We start from the raw sequence: 14,764 nt of genomic DNA on the forward strand, positions 1-14,764 counted from the left end.
GTGCCAAATTGGGGACCAGGGGGCGGGCCTGTCCGGGTGAGTGCTCCCTCTCCTAAGGCCTCTGTATAGTTCCGTTGGAGAGATCAGATCTTGTGAATCTCTAAAGTTGAACCTACAGGTTGTTTCTGGAAATAGGTATCTATTTTGCCAGCTTTTCCAAAGCTCCGTAAAATTGTCTAGTTTACTGCAGTCGCTAGGAGACGGTAAACCGGAAACGGAAATGCCATTCGAGACCTCTACGGGAAGAGGGCGCTATGGCTGCCAAAGCGGAGGTCCGGGCGTTGCAGGCTGAAGTCGCCCGGCGGGAGAAGGAACTGAGTTCCCTGAAGCAGAGACTGGCGGCGGCTCTTCTGGCGGAGGAAGAGCCAGAGCGGCCGACTCCCGTGTCGCCCCTGCCGCCGAAGGCCGCCCTGACCCGGGATGAGATTCTGCGCTACAGCCGGCAGCTCGTGCTGCCCGAGCTCGGCGTGCAGGGGCAGCTGCGGCTCACCGCTGCCTCCGTACTAGTCGTGGGCTGTGGTGGGCTCGGCTGCCCGCTGGCGCAGTACCTGGCAGCGGCCGGCGTGGGCCGCCTTGGCCTCGTGGACTACGACGTGGTAGAAATGAGCAACCTGCCTCGTCAGGTGCTGCACGGGGAGGCACTGGCCGGCCAGGCCAAGGTCTTCTCGGCCGCCGCCTCGCTGCGCAGTCTCAATTCGGCAGTGGAGTGCATTCCGTACGCTCAGGCTCTGACGCCCGCCACGGCTCTGGACCTGGTCCGCCGCTATGACGTGGTCGCTGACTGCTCTGACAACGCGCCCACTCGGTACCTCGTTAACGACGCCTGCGTGCTGGCCGGCCGACCTCTCGTATCCGCCAGCGCCCTGCGCTTCGAGGGCCAAATCACAGTGTACCACTACGACGGAGGGCCTTGCTATCGCTGCGTGTTCCCCCAGCCACCTCCAGCGGACACGGTGACCAACTGTGCGGATGGCGGGGTGCTCGGTGTAGTCACTGGGGTCCTGGGCTGCCTGCAGGCGCTGGAAGTGTTGAAGATCGCCGCAGGCCTGGGCCCCTCCTACAGTGGCCGACTGATGCTCTTTGACGCTCTCAGAGGACGTTTCCGCTGTATTCAGCTGCGGAGCCGCAGGCCCGACTGTGCGGCCTGCGGGGAGCAGCCCACTGTGACTGACCTGCAGGACTACGAAGCCTTCTGTGGCTCCTCAGCCACCGATAAGTGCCGCTGCCTGCAGTTGCTGAGCCCAGAGGAGCGAGTTTCTGTCACCGACTATAAGCGGCTTCTGGATTCTGGGTCACCCCACGTGTTGCTGGATGTCAGGCCCCAAGTGGAAGTGGACATTTGTCGTTTGCCCCATGCCCTGCACATCCCTTTGAAACATTTGGAACGGAGGGATGCGGAGAGCCTGAGACTCTTAGGGGAAGCAATCCAGAAAGGGAAGCAAGACACACAGGAAGGAGCAGCGCTCCCCATTTATGTGATTTGCAAGCTGGGCAATGAATCCCAGAAAGCTGTGAAGATCCTGCAGACATTGACAGCAGTCCAAGAGTTAGGCTCCCTGACAGTTCAGGATGTGGTGGGGGGGCTCATGGCCTGGGCCGCCAAAATCGACGGGACATTTCCGCAGTACTGAGGGGGCTGGTAGACGTAGTCTAACCTGAGAAGGGTGCGAGTTGTCACATCACCTTTAAGATCATGGCGATTTATTGGATGATGTAGTTGTTAATCTACAACTGCAGGATGAGTACTGTGCTTGCAGCACTTGGAGGGCGTCTTGAACTTGTGAGCTGCATTGTAAGGGACAGGATTTTGTGTTTTAATCTGCTGATCATTTGCCGGTCCTGCTTTTTCCCACCCACCCCCCCCATTCAAAAGCTCTCAAAATGGTCTGTTATGCCTGCAGTTAAGTTGTAACCTTAGTCTTACTGAATTGATCACAGATGGCACACTTAAGATCAATTTATTGTTTACTAAAGATGTTCTTTGGATCTTATTTCCACTTCAAGTGGTAGAATATATACTAGAGAAAAAAGTGTTAAGGGGTACATTGTTTTAATGACCTGGAAAGTGGTTATATATTAAATATTGTGAATTCATATCCAAAGTGAAGAATTTACAGGTTAGCAAGAATAGAAGCCACTTTCATAGTATGTCAGTTTCTTTTATAAACTTCTGATTATTTTCTTAAAGTTGGCTTCAGGGTCCACCTTATGTTGTATTGATAACATTTTCTAAACTGTGTATTATGGTTTGGCTTGCTTTGGAATCTTCAAGTCCAAGTTCCAACCTTCTGCCCTCCTCCTGTCCTTCCCTATCCAATCTGATATAAACAACATTTCCATGAAATGGCAGCTACTTTGCCCAATTTCCAATATCTACAACAAAATCAAAAGTAAAAATTTGGTATGTATGTAGCAGTGGTTAATTGAAGAGGAAATGCCTTGTCAAAGGGCGCCTCCACTCTCCAGCTGACTTTTGCATGCAGGCTTACCTACAGCCAGAAATCACAGATGTAAATGTGAAATACCTTTGCATCTGTGGCTACAGCTGTTTAAAGAAAGTTAAAAAGCACTGTGGGCCAGGCAAAACCCTCTACATGTCAGATTTACTTACCAGTTTGCAAACATTTTTCCTCTCCACTATTCTCTCTGAAGTTTGGGTCTCCATTTTATTTTTTATTATTTTTTTTAAAAAGAGTGTATTTATTTTTAGAGAGAGAAGGGAGGGAGAAAGGGAGAGAAGCATTGATCAGTTTCCTTATGTACCTTCTTGTGTGTGCCCTCAACTTAGGCCTGTGCTTGACTGGGAATCAAACTGGTGACCTTAGCCAGTTCTTTGCGGGAGGACACCCAACTAACTGAACCACCCTGGCCATTTTAAGTAGATTCACCATAAACATCTTTTTCCTAGTGTTCGTTGTACCTGCCTAGCTAGGGCCTGTGGTCCTCAGCTCATCGGTCTCTAAGAATTGCAGCCTCGCGGACTCAGGTTTTGGGATGGGAGCATGAGGTAAATTGGCCAGAATTAATGTAAAGTGAAGGCCTGCGCTGAACGGACGGAGCTCAGAAATTAAGCTTTAAAACTCTCCCCCTGGGGCCTTATCCTCTTACATCTGGGGATTAAGGCTTTATCCAGCTGACTTGGCATATGGAGGGCCATGAGAAAGACAGACCACACAGGGCACACTTGCCCCTCACGCTTGAGCCATGGGGAGGAATGTTCAGCAGCCTCAGGAAGGAAGGCTATTGAATAGAGCGGCTCACACAGGGCGGCAGAGGTTATACTCCCCTTCTGTTCTCAGCTTGGGTAGCTGCAGGGCTCCAGCCTCCCCCTCCCTTCCTGTTGTCTTCAAGTATTTTTTCAGGGCTTTGTCTTCACTGAGGAGTGCAGCAGTGAGTAGGTAGGTCTTTGATCCCAAAGCTCATGTAGTACTGGGAAAGAACCATTAAGAGAAGGAGATACAGGCCCTGACTGAGTTGCTCAGTGGGTTGGAGCACCCTCCTGTGCACTGAAAGTGGTGGGTTCAATCCCCAGTCAGGGCACATAGCCTAGGTTGTGGGTTGGATCCCCAATTGGGGCGCATATGTTGATGTTTTCTTTTTCACATCAATATCAGCCAGAATCAGCCAGGTAATTTGCACCGCCCCTTGTATGGTATGGGGCCCTGAACACAGTGACAGTGTGTGGGATAGTTAATTGATGTCTGAGACCATGCAGTTGCCACAGCTGGGATGGGCAGGGGAGCAAGATACTGGCATCTCATGGGTAGAGACCAGGGTCATGCTGAAAATTCTGCAAGGCACAGGACAGACTCACAACAAATATTCGACCCTGTCTCAGTTGTGTCAAGGTTGCAGAATCCTGTTTCAGTCAATGACAATTTTGATACGGGCCAGAAAGAAAAATCAGGGGTTTTATGAAAACATACAGCCAGGGACCTGCCTTGGTCTGGGAAAGGCTTCCCAGAGGAAAGGCCCTGTGAGCTGAGAGGGACAATGAGTATGAATGAGCCACACCCAGGAGGAGGAGAGGAAGTAACATACTTGGGGCCTTAGGGGGTCATTTCATAACACCTCTTTGTTCTCTGCAGAGGTTCAAAACCAAGTGAGAAAGAGACACAGGATTTAGACGAGTGAAAATCCCACCTTTCTAAGGAAGCCACTTGGGGACTGTGTTTAGGTACAATAATATGCTGTCTCCACCCCCATGAACCTGACCACCCCAGCCTGCAGGATCTGGCCTGCCATTCATCAGAGTACGCCCCCACCAATCTCACAAAGAGGAGGCAGCAAGGGGTCATGGTTTATTTATATCCCAGTTCCTCCTCCCCAACTCGGTCATCTTCCCTGGAGAGGGTGAGAGGACAAGGGTGGGTCTGAGGACAAACACTGTCACCCCAGCGCAGTGGTCTCCACTGGCTGCTGAGGAAGTCACCTGGGGGACTTAGAAGAGCCCTGTCCCCAGGCAGCACTCCAGCCCCAATGAAGCCAGAATTTCAGGGGCCTGGCATTGATTGTTTTTTGTTTATTTTTTGTTGTTTGTTTTTTAAAGCTCCTCCTAGGGTTTTCAGATAAACTACAAAGATGTCCAGTTAACTTTGTATTTCAGAAAAACAAATACATTTTTCAGACCAGGTATGTCCCAACAATTGCATGGGGCATGCTTATGTTACATTATTTATCTGAAATGCCAAATGAGTGGGAGTCTTGTATTTTTTAGTTGCTAAATCAGGCAACCCTGGGACCCCATGTGACTTCCCCCTGCAGCCAAGGTTGAGAAGCACTGAACCAAGGAAACAGGAAGAGTGGGGAATAGGTGTCCTCATCCCTCCTTTGGTCCCCTTGTCTCTAAAGCAGAACCGTTAAGCCTGTGGACAACTGGGGTGGGTGGTCCCCAAAGGGAACAGCTGTCCTTCAGGCTAGTCCTGGGTATGCCTTCTTGAACCCCAATATCAGCCAGGACTCCTTGTGGATCCTTCCAGACCGACTGGCTCAGCAGGGATGGGAAAAACACATTCTCTAAATCAACAGAAAGCCCACCTGGTACTCCTCACTGAAAGGAAATCCCCTGTTTCTTCTCCCATCCCCAACGAGGGCCAGTCTTGTCGCCCAATATGGCGCAGCAGGCGTTAGGTCATAAGGTTACCTGTGCTCCCGGGACAAAAGGGGCCCCGACTGCTTTGATCTCACAGCTCGTAAGGGCAAGTGGATTTGAGCTCAGCCTTTAATTCTTCTGGACTTTACAAGGACTCTGGACATTTATTTGTCCCGGAGAACATAATACAGGCTTTATTATTCAAAAGTGGAGTCACCATGCAGTTAACTCTGGAGAGCAGGGATGGGACACTCTGATTGGCCAGGTCTGGTCACATGCCCACCGCTGGGCTGGGTGCAACTCTGTCCCACGGACTATAAGTGAGGAATCTGCAGTTCTGGTTTTAAGAGGCAGGTTTTATTATTACTCAGGAATGGTGAGGCCAGGGGATCAGGAGACGACTGCTACTGAAAAGTTGGTTTTATATCGGGAGGCACGGAAAGCAGGCTTAGGATGGGCTGGATAAATGGCCTCAGAGGCTCTGCGACCTGAGGCTGACCCCAGTTGCCTGGTACCTGGCCCAGTGTGATTAGGGCAGGTGGATAGGGGCCCGGTTTAGAGAGCCAGCAAAGGAGGAGGCTGGGCCATGGGCTGTAGATTGGTTGGTTTGCAGATGAGAAGTGCCTTCCAGGGTTTGTTGTTTACCATCTCTAGGAATTGGTAATTCAGGGAGGGGTGGCCCCTCCAGAGCCCGCAGGGCCCCCAGATGCCAAAGCATCAAAAATACATAATAAAATGATGTGATGAATACAATTCTCCAAATGCAAATCCACTTCCTATGGCCAGGAGTGGAGGCAGATGCCAGGCAGCCAGAAACAAATGAGATCCACTACCCAGATGTAAGTCCAGCCACTCAAGGCCCTAAACTGGGACTCTGCTTGGTCACTTGTCATCCTTCCCCTCCCAGGTGGACCATCTTTCTTTGTCACTGGGATTACTGCACCCACAGGCCTCCTGGTTAGTCCCATCTTGGGATCTCTGACTGTATGTCCAGACTTCTGCAGACATCTCGGTCCCATGTCACTGGGTCCACAGGGCACATCTGCCACTGCCACTCATTCTGATCAGCTGGGACAAGCTGACAGTTGACAGCGGCTGTGGTTCTCACTTCCCCTGGCACCAGGCCTACTTGTTTTTATTAAAAACCGCCCAGAAACTGCCTGCTGTCGCCAGGAGCAGGGGGTAATTGGAGCAATTGAATATGTTTGTCCTCAGGCGCTGCTCACAGGCTTGGTAGTCCACCTCCGAGGCACAGCGCTGGGCAAAGTGAGAGACGCCATCAGGACAGCTGCCATTAGGACTGAGAGAAGACTGTCAGGTTTCGAGACACTTTGGGCTGTTTGGGGGCTTTGCCCTTCTTGTCCCCCCTCCACATTCACTGAGATCCTTCCCCAGGGAGCCGGACATTCATTAGAAGCCGAGGATTCGAAGGCTCCTCCTTTGTGGTTTTGTGGTCGAATCCCAGGAGGGAGGGGCTGATGAATCCAGGGGACCCTGAGCTTGGGTCCTGGATTCTGTGAGAACAGAGAGGGCTGGGGCCTCCTTCCTCGAGCTGGAGGCTTCGTGCTCAGCTCTCAGCTCTTCCCTTTTCTCTGGCAGCCTGTGTTTTCCTGTCGTCTTACTCCAGCGGGAGTTGTGCACACCCTCTGAGCTGTTTTCTCTGCTGCTTGCAAAGTGCTTAAACTGAGCATCATCCCCGGTTCTGGACCAAGTTCCGCTTTGGGCAGGGGCTGTTTGGGGATCATCTTGATCTATATGAACCCAGATAAGTTTGCTCTGTGACACTGATCTGCTCCCAAACCCTCCTTCCCAAACCTGCCCTTCCTCCAGTAGACCTTGGCTCTGAAACAGCATCACCATCCTTCCCAGTGCTGAGGCCACAACCTTGGAATCACCCTTGTCTCCTCCTTGCCTCCTGTTTCCACATCCCATCTGGCATCAAACGCTGTAGGCTCTGCCTTCAAAATATACCCGAACGTGCCCATTTCTCACCCCCTCTGGGCCAAGCACACTGCTTCTAGAATGCATCTTCACATCCTGCTCTCCCTGCTCCTCCCTGGCACACCTCCATCTGTTATTCCACAGCACCCAGGGGGAATCTGTTAACACATAGGTGGTGTTCTATTGCACCGATGCTCAAACCCCTCCCCTGGCTCCCACATCTCATTCAGAGTAACAACCAAACTGCCCTCCGATTTCTACACCTGGTCTCCTACGCTCTCTCCTGCTCACTTGGCCCCAGCTACTCGGTCTCACTGCTGAGTCTCCCACACATGAGACATGTGCCTCAGGGCCTTTGCATAGGCTATGCCTTCTGCTCTGCCCAAATGCCACTTTTTCAGGAAGGCCTTTCCTAAGTATTTAATTTAAACAATTAAAAAAATTTTAAATGCAATTTAAAATTGCATCTCCTCCCAGGCTTCTATGCTTCATTTTTCTACATGGGGAATCACTGTCTGGCAGACCATTTTCCTTGTTTATTTGTTTACTGTCTGTCTCCATCACTAGAACATCTGCTCTAGGAGGGCGGGGACTTGCGTCTGTTTGGCTCCCTGCTGTATCCTAGTGCCTAGAACACAGTAGATGCTCAATAAATATTTGTCAAATGATTGACCAAATCACTCTGGCAACCATCATATGGTCTGAATAAGGGTTTGGAATTGTTGGTGACTGTTTAAAAAACATCTGTGTGATGTGTCTGAGTTTTGAAGATGCATAAGGGTCCCCTTTTGTCCAGATCTCTTGGAGGCAGTTCGCTTGCTAATTTGGTGACCGAGGGAATGAGTAACCTATTACTCTTCCTTGTGAGTGAGAAGTTCCATTGATACTGTGTCTACACATTCTTTGAAAATGTCAGTGGGGATGAATCATGGGCCAAGGGATTGCACCACGGTGCTGGCCCGTGAGCCAACCCGATGACTAAATCTCCTCCATGTGATGTCACCAGAGTCGGAGATGATCCCCCTCTGCACACACACAAGAGGAAAAGCAGCTTCACTGGAGATGCCTGCACCATCCTGCACTGTGGCCACACCAGCCCCGAGCAGTGTGGCGTAGGCAAAGGCATGGCCTTCGGGGAGACCTCTGTCTACCCGGCAAGTCACCCCACTTCTCTGAGTTACCCTGGGTTTGTAAAGTGGGAGTGATGCTCATGTTCATGTTCGTTCATTCATTGAGCCAGTACTCAGTGAACACTGAAGCAGGGCTGGAGAGCTGAGTGAGCCAGGCAGACGGGCACCTAATGCCTCGGAGCTCACAGCTGGTGCAAAAACAGATGATGAGCAGGGAAGAGAAGAAAGACGATGGCACCACTGAGAATGTCAGGTAGGGAGTAAAACAAAATGGTGGTGTGAAGGGTTGAGGGCCAGCCAGCTGGGGACCAATGTTAGCAGGGCCATCAGGATCGATGGCACCAGGTGGACCAGCCGTGTGAAAATCTGGGTGGAGGGGCCAAGGCTCTGAGGCGGGGGATAAGCTCAGTGCATTTGAGGACAGAGGTCAGGGTGGCTGGAGTTGGGGGCAGAGGGAGGTGACAGGACCCAACAAGGTCAGAGCAGAGGGCATGGCGAGTAATTTGCCCTATGGGTCCATTACAGACAAAATGTACTGGTGTACAAAGAGTGTAAGTGCAGTAAGGTGAGTCTTTCCTTCTGGTGTGCCGTGGCTGGAGGTGGAGCTGGGGCTAGACCTCTCACCCCACCCCCGCCCCCCAAGACCTCCTGGTGGGCTTTCCCGTGGGCTTCCTCAAGCCTGAAGACATTTCCAGGAGGAAACCAGGCTGCCCAGGCAGAGTCATACCGAGAAGCCAGAGGGGGATCCTGGAGAAGGGGCAGGGCAGCTAGCTGAGTCTGGGTCACCTTTCAACCTGGGCCGCATTTGAGCGGTGAGTTGTCGTGAACAACAGTGGCATGGTGGGTGGGCACATGGTAAGCCACTTCGACACTGCGAGGCCACATTTCTCTGGGATGGCCCTTGGAGCATCCTGTCTTCAGTCTCTGAAGAAGGCTGACCTCATCAGCTTTTCTGATTTTCTGCTGCAGAAACACAGGGTCAGCCCGACAGCTACATTCTGCTACCAGGAGGGGGCGCTAGATCCCTTTAAAAAGCTTGTGTGCATACTTGCATTTTTTTAAAAAGTAACATTCTGCAGTGGCTGATGTGGCTTAGTGGATTGAGTGCCAACCTACGAAATAAAAAAGTAACATTCTTTAAATCAACTTTTAAAAATTAAAAACACACTTTAGTCTTATATTTTTAGCAACACTACCCACTAAACCATAGATTTTTTTTCTGTACTGGTTCAATTCTTTCCCCCTAATATACATGAAATAAATCCATTTCAACCATCACCACAATAGCAATTTTTTTATATAGCACTTCCTGGGAGCCAGGCATTGTTCTAACAGCATTACAAGTATGGCCTCATTTAACTCACATGCATTACGAGGTGAGCACTATTACTATTAGTCCTTTAACGATAACCAAGTGGAGGCAGAAGTGAGCTGTCCTGCCCTGTGGCAAGTGTTCAAGGTGTTGATCTGAGGTGTCTGGGGTGGTCAAAACCACAGAAACACGAGGTTGAATGGAAGTTGCCAGGGACGGGTGGGGGGTGGGGATGGGAGATGGGTGTAGTTGTTCCGTCCTGCCAGGTGAAAAGTGACATGAATGCACTTAACATTAACTACACACAGAGAAGTGGTTCACAGAGCAAACTTAACGTTATGGTTTTTTTTACTATAATTATTTTATTTTTATTATTTTATTGATTATGCCATTACATTTCTATTCCCTCCCCTTCGTTCCCCTCTACCCTGCACACCCCTCCCCCACCATTCCCCCCCTTTAGTTCATGACCATATGTCTCAAGTTCTTTAGATTCTGTATTTCCCCTACTATTCTTGTCCTCCCCCCTGTCTATTTTCTATCTGTGGTCTATGCTACTTATTTTCTATACCTTCTCCCCCCTTCTCCTTCTCCCACTCCCCTGTTGCTAACCCTCCATGTGATCTTCATTTCTATGGTTCACTCCTGATCTAGCTGTCCTCTTAATTTGCTTTTGTTTTGTTTTAGGTGTGGTTGTTAGTAACTGTGAGTTTGCTGTCCTTTCACTGTTCATCTTTTTTATCTTATTCTTAGATAAGTCCCTTTAACATTTCATATAATAAGGGCTTGGTGATGATGAACTCCTTGAATTTGATCTTATCTGAGAAGCACTTTGTCTGCCCTTCCATTCTAAATGAAAGCTTCGCTGGACAGAGCAATCTTGGTTGTAGGTCTTTGGATTTCATGACTTGGAATACCTCTTTCTAGCCCCTTCTTGCCTGTAAGGTCTCTTTTGAGAAATCCGCTGACAGTCTGATGGGAACTCCTTTGTAGGTGACTGTCCCCTTGTCTCTTGCTGCTTCTGGGATTCTCTCCTTCATTTTAATCTTGGCTGATGTAATTATGATGTGCCTTGGTGTGTTCCTTCTTGGGTCCAACTTCTTTAGGACTCTCTGAGCTTCCTGGATTTCCTGGAAGTCTATTTCCTTTGCCAGATTGGGGAAGTTCTCTTTTATTATTTGTTCAAATAAGGTTTCCACTCGTGACTGTTCCTCTTCCCCTTTTGGTACCCCTATAATTCAGATGTTGGAATGTTTAAAGATGTCCTGGAGGTTCCTTAGCCTCTCCTCATTTTTTTGAATTCTTGTTTCTTCATTCTTTTCTGTTTGGTCATTTTTTCCTTCCTTCTGGTCTGCTCCCTTGATTTGAGTCCCAGTTTCCTTTCCATCACTATTGCTTTCCTGTGCATTTCCATTCATTTCAATTAGTTTAGCCTTCATATGTTCCTCTAGTTTGTGGCTAAAATCGACCAGTTCTGTGAGCATCCTGATCACCAGTGTTTTGAACTATGCATCTGAAAGTTTTGCTATTTCTTCATCACTTAGATTTATTGGCTCTGGGGCTCTGGGGCTCTGAGTTGTTCTTGAGCCATGTTTTGATGTGTTTGTGCCTGTTATGTATGAGGAGCAGAGTCTTAAGTGTTCACCAGGGTGGGGCTACCCAGGTCACTGGTTTGTGACGCTATGTGTGGGGGTGGGGTCAGAGAGGGAGCAATGGCGGTCCTCTCCGCTCGCCGGGTCCGCCTCACCACTTGCCCCTGCCTGTTTATCTGAGCAGAAATGTGCGAGCCCGAAGCCCTGTGCCGTGCAGTCTCAATGCTCGCCTTTTCACTGGTTTATCTGCTTGCAAATGCTCCACCAACTGCAGACAGCCAGACATGCCTCTTCCCTGTGTCCGCCTGTAGCTAGCCCACACCTGGGATCCACACCGTCGGCTGCTTGCGCACCACCCTGGTTGGGGATCTTTTTGGTCAACCCGCTCCTCTGCTGGCTTCGCCCCTCCTACCGGTTTAGCTGAGCATTTTGTTGTCTTCAGACTCTGTATTGTCAATTTTCTGTGTGGTTTGGTTGTGTTTATTGTTGTTAAAACTTTATTGTTTTTAGATTTGGTTGTGCGCAGACGCAAGGTATTTCCACCTATGCCTCCATCTTGATGGAAGTCCCCCATTTTTTTAAAAGGTAAATTTTTTGAGGTTCTGCTATTCCATATTTTCCGAGACAAAATACAGGTTCAAGGATGGTAGGAAGAGAGGCATGTGCCGTGGGCCCCACAGCATGGTGTCCGAGGAAGAGCACAGAGGCTGGGGGCCTCTCAGGCCGCCTTGCGACCGCCCTGCTCTCCTGGTGTCGCCTGGGCCCTTGTCTGAGAGAGGATTCTGAGCAGGTGGACCATGACCTTGATCTTGTACATCTTTTTTTTTAAAGTAAGTATGTAGTCACTTTTCATATATTTAGTTGTCTTTCTCCCAACAAATGTAATGAGACCCTACTAACTGTGGCTTTAAGCATTCCACTTTAGATTTATTTAAACTTTCCCACTTGAATTTAGAAATAAGATGTTTACACATGCTTTTAAGGTGTCTAAATAATCCCCAAAGAGTAAAAAGTAAGGATCTTCCCCACCCCAACCGCAGCCCCCCAGGTTCCCTGCTCTCCCTGCCCCAGAGCAACCCTGATTTTCCTCCTCTTGCGCCTCCCTCCTGAGAAGGGGCCCAGGCAAAGATGCAACAGCATCTCCTCCTCTCACATACACAGCACCCATGCTCTCCACACCATCCCATACCTGGCTTTTTTCACTTAGCGGGGCACGTCTGAGATTGTTCCAGATCAGCACATGAACATAAACCTAACCCTTCCTGACAGCTCAGTTAAAGTTGCACTGTATACATGCACCATGATCCAATGAACTAGTCGCTTTTGATGAAAGAGTTCTCTTTTGGTCCCGTAGTTCCGTGTGGCAGGCTGCAGGAATCCATGGACTTCTGAGGGGGGAAAAATAATAGGTTTTTATGTGCATAAAGTAAAATGCACAGGAACACAGGGAACCCAATTCAATGGAAATACAGTTCCATCCACGGACACTCTGGGAGTCTACGGATACTAGGATAGGGACCCCCATCTAGTTTCTAGTCCGTTTTCTGCTACAGTCAAATCTCGGTTCTCACAGGCCTCCTATCTTAAACAATCTGGTTCTAGACCAAGTTGTTCATGGAAAATATGTCTTAATTGTCGAGCAGAACTTTGGTTTTCAATGCTGCAATCCTTTCATGCCGACACCTGTCTGATCAGTCACGTGTCTCTGAGGCACCAAACGGAGGAGATTCGGTCTTCAAACAAATTGCTTCTCCAACAGCCCTCCGGGACAAATTAAGTTGCAGAACCAAGGTCCCACTGTCCAAACATGAATTTGTATATGCTGTAATGAATACCTGAGTACACATCCCTACTAATGAATGTAGGTTAACTTTGTAGATGTGGAATTGCTGGGGTAAAGATCTTAATTTTATACCATGAGAAAGCACTGTCTTAACATAGAAAAGGGTGTTTATAACAACACTGTTAGTCCTAAAGGGTGGTAGTGAGGCTCACACTCTACCAAAATAGAAGGACTCTTACCTTCTATTGGAGTCAACAGGTGATGAACAGGTAGAAAATACCTAAACAATAAATAATATTTATTAGCTGCAAAGGAAATCAGCCCTGGTAATGTGGTAGGAGGGACTGGGTGGGGTGGCGGGGAGAATGGCAGGTTGCATGACATTTAAATTTGAGGACTGAAGAGTGACAAGTAGCCAGGCGTGAATATATGGGAATGATTTATATTCTTCTCATGCCTACGTTATCCAAATTTGGGATTGACTTCTAACCTGAGATGGAAGCCATAACACAATTGTGAAGAGCGCCCACCGAATCCATACCCCTGACGTAAAACAGATGTTAGAGACAGCGGATCATGGAAGGATCCAGACGAACATAGGGATAGAGGGGATCCTTCGCGAGAACATGGATATGTTAGGGTTCTTACCTCCTTTAGGGAATTTTCCAAACCTGGATGTCTTACCTAGCAGAGCAGTGGGGAGAGCTGACTTGACTCCAGGTTGTAGTTCTTGGAAAGACCAGTAGGTGGGGCCGGAGGACAAAGAACAGACAGCAGTTTGTGGCGGCCTCAGACCCAGCAATTCCGGTTGAGCCCAGCACTGCCTGAATCTAGATGAGAAGTACTCTGTTGACAAACGCCAGCTTCTGGTGCGTTAGTCTGTCTGGGTACATATGGGCTCCAAAGGAGGGAAATCAGTGAACGTTAACGTAGCCTCTGTTATGGGCCAAGGAACCTCAAAGCTTATTTGCACACAAACTTCCTCCACCCCTTTCCTGCTTCTGTATAAACCTAAAGGAGGGGGGAAGGCCGGGGGTGTGAGAAACAGGTGCCCTTTCGTAAATTTCTCACTTCCCCACTTGGGGTAAGCATCCTAAATACAGAGAAATGTTTTTCTATTATAAGAAGCATAGCAATGAACACTCTAGCTGGGGGTCAGGCAGGCAGTGACTGGTCTGCCTCTTCCGGGTCAAGCACAGGAGAGCGCATGCGCACCCAAAGCTGTCTTGGCAGCTACCCGGTGGGAATGCAGCACCCGTGATGCCAAGAAGCCAGAAATCTAGATTTTTGTGTAAAAGCTCCAGGTTTTAGAATGTCAGTGAACCACCCTACAATGCGTGGCTCAAATAAAACGCTTCTCCGAGCTGGATTCGGGCTGCCATGTGAAAGATGCCCTCCCCGTACCGGGGGAAGGAGACATTCTTATCACCAGAGACATGGGGTTGAGGCCAAGGAAAATCTGTACCAACAGGCTTGTGAAAATAACCCATCTTCCTTTAGTCTTCTCATATGTTTTAGTTATTTTTCCATCATCGCTAATCTTTGTTCAACCAAGAATATAAACACTTAGGTAGAGTCACTGCTCTGGGTTTTCTCCCTGGGAGAGCTCCTGTGTCCCCTAACATTTTTACTAAGTTTTATGCTGTTCTCTTTTCCTCTGTCTCTTGTTAGAGTTCACCTTAGAAGTGAGGAGGGTAGAAGGAAAAGGACATTCTCCTCCCCTCCACTATCACTTATCACCCAAATAATCCCAGATATTTTCATGTTACATTACTTTTATTGAATATATATGAAGATTTTTAAAACTCTCACCTGAGAATATGTTTCTTAATTGATTTTTAGAGAGAGAGAAGGAGAGAGAGAAACATTGGTCAGTTGCCTCTTGTACATGCCCCAACTGCAGACGGAACCTGC

At 48.9% G+C, this 14,764-nt stretch overlaps 1 protein-coding gene and 1 long non-coding RNA gene across 2 annotated transcripts; one reads left to right on the forward strand and one right to left on the reverse strand.

Annotated features, from left to right (window-relative positions):
* The first annotated feature begins 27 nt into the window (after positions 1 to 27).
* MOCS3 (molybdenum cofactor synthesis 3) lies at positions 28 to 3,271 on the forward strand. The gene has a single exon (XM_037167410.2). It carries the CDS (start codon positions 255 to 257, stop codon positions 1,629 to 1,631), a length of 1,377 nt encoding a protein of 458 aa, XP_037023305.2. The 5' UTR covers positions 28 to 254; the 3' UTR covers positions 1,632 to 3,271.
* An 8,880-nt stretch (positions 3,272 to 12,151) lies between these two features.
* LOC128628281 (uncharacterized) lies at positions 12,152 to 13,718 on the reverse strand. The gene is made up of 3 exons (XR_008392607.1): positions 13,535 to 13,718; positions 13,090 to 13,130; positions 12,152 to 12,455 (listed from the first exon to the last, which is right to left on the reverse strand). It is a non-coding gene; the product is annotated as an uncharacterized LOC128628281 (long non-coding RNA).
* Positions 13,719 to 14,764: the final 1,046 nt, after the last annotated feature.

Source organism: Artibeus jamaicensis, unplaced genomic scaffold (assembly GCF_021234435.1).
Source record: "Artibeus jamaicensis isolate MK-2021 breed Jamaican fruit bat unplaced genomic scaffold, CSHL_Jam_final contig_685, whole genome shotgun sequence".
Classification (NCBI taxonomy): domain Eukaryota; kingdom Metazoa; phylum Chordata; class Mammalia; order Chiroptera; family Phyllostomidae; genus Artibeus; species Artibeus jamaicensis.

Excerpts from the sequence above, each read along its gene's own strand:
- MOCS3 (XM_037167410.2), top strand. The coding sequence starts at position 255 with ATGGCTGCCAAAGCGGAGGTCCGGGCGTTGCAGGCTGAAGTCGCCCGG.